Source organism: Fragaria vesca, linkage group LG6 (assembly GCF_000184155.1).
Source record: "Fragaria vesca subsp. vesca linkage group LG6, FraVesHawaii_1.0, whole genome shotgun sequence".
Taxonomy (NCBI): domain Eukaryota; kingdom Viridiplantae; phylum Streptophyta; class Magnoliopsida; order Rosales; family Rosaceae; genus Fragaria; species Fragaria vesca.
The window spans coordinates 21396794-21401609 of record NC_020496.1 but is presented as its reverse complement, the minus strand read 5'-3'; the positions used below and the strand labels follow the sequence as shown (position 1 = coordinate 21401609).

General features: G+C 37.8%; 1 protein-coding gene across 1 annotated transcript in view; it reads left to right on the top strand.

The window, feature by feature from the left end:
• The first annotated feature begins 2266 nt into the window (after window positions 1–2266).
• Window positions 2267–4816, top strand: part of LOC101311395 — an 11148-nt gene continuing 8598 nt past the window's right edge. Inside the window, exons 1-6 of the mRNA XM_004303454.1 lie at window positions 2267–2396; window positions 2942–2993; window positions 3114–3190; window positions 3280–3413; window positions 3613–3709; window positions 4175–4232. Of these exons, the coding sequence (XP_004303502.1) occupies window positions 2344–2396; window positions 2942–2993; window positions 3114–3190; window positions 3280–3413; window positions 3613–3709; window positions 4175–4232 (471 nt within the window). The 5' untranslated portion in view covers window positions 2267–2343. The remainder of the gene's footprint in view (window positions 2397–2941; window positions 2994–3113; window positions 3191–3279; window positions 3414–3612; window positions 3710–4174; window positions 4233–4816) is intronic.

Below are 4816 nucleotides of genomic sequence, written 5' to 3'. Positions count from 1 at the left end.
GAAGTCTCGTCTCGTCCCGTCCCGAGAATTTTAGGGACGGGATCGGGACGGGCCTTTAGGATCGGTTTCGGATGCCCAGCCCTACTAATTAATCAGAGTCCATCAATCATTCCATGCCAAAAAGAAGTTTCCGTAATTTGGATTTTTCCGAGGTTTTTCGTGCTCTCATAATGTTTGTCGGAGCTCTGGAGATGAAGTTTAATTTATTTTACCACGGAAGGCTGCTTGAGCCCATTAGATCTTTTTGCTTATATCACTTCATTGTCCTTGTGTCTTGGTGCTCCTCTATATGAGTTTCTAACCGTATGAGGAGGCCTGCTCCTTTGCCTTCTCTTGAATTTTCTTATGGCCCTTTTTGGTATTGGCTTTTAAGGCAGTTCAGACAAAGATAAATGCTTCAAATTCTAAACATTATTACCGGTTTGATTATCATGTGGCATCTACCATCTGGTGCGGTAAATTTGGTCGAGTTGTTTAGTATGGAATTCTCATGTTAAAAGTTAATTCCAGTCTCAACTCCTACTAGTTTGTGACCGATATGTTTCAGGGACCTTTAGGTTCGTACGCCTGCGGTGGGGGATTAGTCTGGTTTTGCTGAGATACTCTCGTAGATCTTGGCCCGATGACTGGGTGAGTGTGTTCCTAATTTACTAACGTAACCGAACTCACTTGCCATCTCACCCCAATAAAAAAACCATGTGGCATCTACCATATCAAATTTGCATCATTGCTTCATTTAGGGCGCTTCATTTGCGGGCTTGTATAAAGACTTCCATGATAATTGATCTGTGCTCTTCATTTGTTTTTGTTGATTTTGTTCTTTTATCTTATTTGAGGGTCATGATTTCATTAAGAACTCCTTTGAGGGTTTCCATTAATGATGGTTTTTAGGTCGTTTTAAACAATCACTTATGGAACATAAATTTTATCACATATGGAGAAATTGACAAATTTTCAATGAAAAGGATTATGGTTGATTGATAGTGCTATTAGAATAAAAAAAAAAAACATTTACTTGATTGGGACGAGAAGAACTTGAAAGTTTGTACAGTTACTATTTTACTGATCTTGAAACCTAGGAAACAAGTCTTTATGGAACTCATTATTGGAACGGGAACAAAATTTTTAAGGTATGATAATTATACATCTTATCTTATTATATTTTTCTCACCATTGTAGTTTAACTTTGATCTGTATGCTTATGACCATTTTTCTGTTGCTTTTTGTACCATAGAGCATGTTGGATGATTAGTTGCCTGTTGTCCTTGACCCGGATTATTATTACTAGTATGCACTTGTTAGGAAAACATTTTAAACCTAGTTTTTTCCAATACCCTAATTAAGTCAAGTGACAATATCGTGCAATACAACATAAAAGCTATAAAAGTATTTATAAGTAACACCCACTTTGATCAAATACTTTATAGCTACAAGCTACAAATCACGCATGCAATAACCAAACGGAACGTATGATCTTTTGTGTATGTAATGCATATGAAAGTTGATACATATGAACTCATTTTACTATTACACGGCTGTCATGAGTATAGAACGCAACAAACCAATGAAAATTTATCTTTTTTTTTTGTTTTATTTTTTTTTGTAGAATAAGAACTTTCATTGATGATTGATTAGATGGATACATCAACGTCAAGTACAAGACATAAGTAGGGGAAAGTCAAAAAGACAAACCAAATTAACCGAAGTTGAAAGCCAGAAAACAAAAGCGCACAAGCGCTACCTGTAACTTTCACTTAAAGACATACTTATAACCTCCTTCTTCTTCTTCTTCTTCTTCTTCTTTCTTCTAAGAAAATTAATCTGAAAAAATAAATCAGATTTGGTTCTATTAATTTGGTTATTACAAGCGACTATCACCCTGCCTAAAAATATTTACTATTGTTTTCTGGAAGGGCCTAAATATTTACTTCGATACAAATGTGCATCATTTCGTTTCATGGTCGCTGCCTCTCTGGGCCAGTAAATTGTGTACAGTATCCTTCAGTGAGCCCAGAGATGGCCCTTAAGCCTTGGTCCATGCAACGTGTACGATTCGGTGCGTTTCGTCGAGAACACGGAAAGCGTAAAGCTGAAATTCCCGAGGGAATGAACCGTTGACAGTTGGTTGGCAAAACCAACCAAACCAGAGAGAAGAAAGAAAAGGAAAGCAAACCTGCAAGCAATTCCACCAAACCATCAAATTCCAAGACCAACGCAAAACAAACAAAACCACGTACCCAAAATACACTTTCGTCCTCAACCCCCAAAATCCTATGCCCAGCTAGACTAGACAGGTTTGATAGATCCCTCCGATTCCGATCACCGATCAGTCTCGCCGTCGCCATGTGGCGCTCTCTCTGGCGATCCATCGATCGCTTCTCTCTCCAGTACTTCAAGTAAGTTTTTCTGCCCAAGTTTTCGATTCGGCATTCGTAATTTGCGTCTAGGACTTCATAAGGAGAAGTGGGTGACACTGTGATGGTCTAATTTTGTCTGAATTGAGCAGAAGCGGGAGGCTTTTTGCGTAATTTTGGTAATTAGGGTTTTGAATCCGCTTGGTGTTTAGGAAATGAGGTTTGGTTAGGGTAATGGAAGTACAGGAGTAACAGGACTGATGCAAGAATTATACGTTTGAGTGTGGTAGTGGGTGGATTTATCGGCAAATCTGCTCGGAAACCCGATATGTTGAAATGTACGGGTTTAGGACTTTAGGTCCTTTAGGATGAAGTTGCTACATTGTATTCCGAGAATGCATTGTAGCTGTAGGATGAAGTTTTTCTGCTAGGAGGATAGTAGATGCGTATAAATTTAAAAAAAAAAATTGGAAATAGTGTGGACAAAAGCTTTAGGCCAGAGACGCACACACAATATCGTTTGACTGTCAGGATTGTCAGTTTTGTTAGTGTTTTTAATACTTGTTGGGATCATCTTGTGGATGCAGACACATAATCAATGAACTGCAGCAGATCAAAGTTGTGGATATGCATAACAGGGTAACTTGATTGACTTTTCTATAATTTTATTAATATAAACTGTCCACTTATTTTTTATTTTTTCCCTTTAACTGATATCATCTTTCTCTTTCTGTTTCCGCTTTACTCCCACTCTACCAGGAATTAGTCATAGATTTACTACAGTCCATAGTGGAGCTAGTTACCTATGGCGATAGACAAGATCCTCTGATTTTCGAGTATGAACTGTTCATGGTAAAGCTTCTCTATGGGTACGCTTTTCAATTTCCTGTTTGTATTCTAATTGTTTTATGTACTATTTATGCAGATGTTTTATGGAATACCAAGTTTTATCAGAATTTGTTCGGGTCTTGAAGATCAGTAAAAATTCAAGAATTGAGGCACCATTGCTCCAGTATCTGAGTATAATGATTCAAAACATGAATAGTGAACATTCAATATGTAAGAACCTAAATTTCATTTATTTTACAATTACTCCTTGATTGCTACAGACAACCAACTCATGTTAAAACACCAGTTGTTATTGCACATGAAAAAAAATATAGTATTTGTGAGTTCCTTTCCTTTTGTATTTCATCAAATGTCATTTCAAGGCATTCTTAAGCCCTGAACTTTTGTGTTGATGGTTTTTCTGCTGCAGATTATTGTTTGAGCAATGACTATATCAATAGCATTATTGGACATAAGTTTGAATTTGAAGGAGGAGACCTAGCGCTATATTATGTATCCTTCTTGAGGTCTCACTCTCTCTCTCTCTCTCTCTCTCTCTCTCTCTCTCTCTCCTCTCAANATGTTTGTGTGTGTGTGGAGAGGACCTTCCTTAAGAGGGGAATACCCTTTTAATGATAACCAAAATGAATCAGTGTTGGGGATATCCTCCGATGTTGTCCGGTGATCCTAACTGTTCAAGCTTAAGAGGGAATACCTTTTAATGATAACCAAAATGAATCAGTGTTGGGGATATCCTCCGATGTTGTCCGGTGATCCTAACTGTTCAAGTTCAATAGCTTCTTTTAAGAATTATACATGTAAACAATCAGCACACTCGTGAGTCGTCCGAAATGGATCCTCTTAAGAAGGGCCCTCTGTGTATGTTTACAAGGCAACATTTTTATCTCTCATTCTCTGAATTAATGCTGAGGTTCTTTGTCATTCCTTGTGAACTTCTTTTTCTTTTTTTGTTTGTTTTTGTTCTGTTTCAGAGCAGTGAGCAATAAATTAAACAAGGACACCCTTTGCCTTCTTTTAAAGGTTCATGGGGTAAGTGAAGTTTTTCATTTTAATTTGATGTATATGTTATAAACTGCTCTCTAAATTTCAGTGTTAATCTTATCTTCCCATTATTGAAGAAGTAAAACTTTTTTTTTAATTTTTTTTTTGTAAATTATTTGGCTTCAGAACCGTACTGGGTCGAGCCTGTTAGACCCAAGATTTTTAACTTTTTGGTGATTTTATCTATTCCACATTATCATGCTTTTGTTCTCCTAGTGGTTAAGGACAGGTCTATCTAAGCTTGGTTCAATCATGTTATCATTTCTTATTGTCTTTGTATTGATGCCTATATTGCCAGTCATCTGTTGGAGGGCTTGGATCCATGTTTTTGTTTTTCCATCACGCAGGCTTGAACATATACACACACACACACACACACACACACATAAACGTTCCAAAGCGGACGTCCGCACTCGGCTTAAAGTGCGGACGTCCGCACCAGAACGGGCCTGTATATATATATATATATACAGAAAGGATGTAGAGCGGCTTAGAGTGCGGACGTCTGTCCGTTCTCCATCCACCGTCGCCGGGGCCGGAGGGTAGAGAACGGACGGACGTCCGCACTTTAA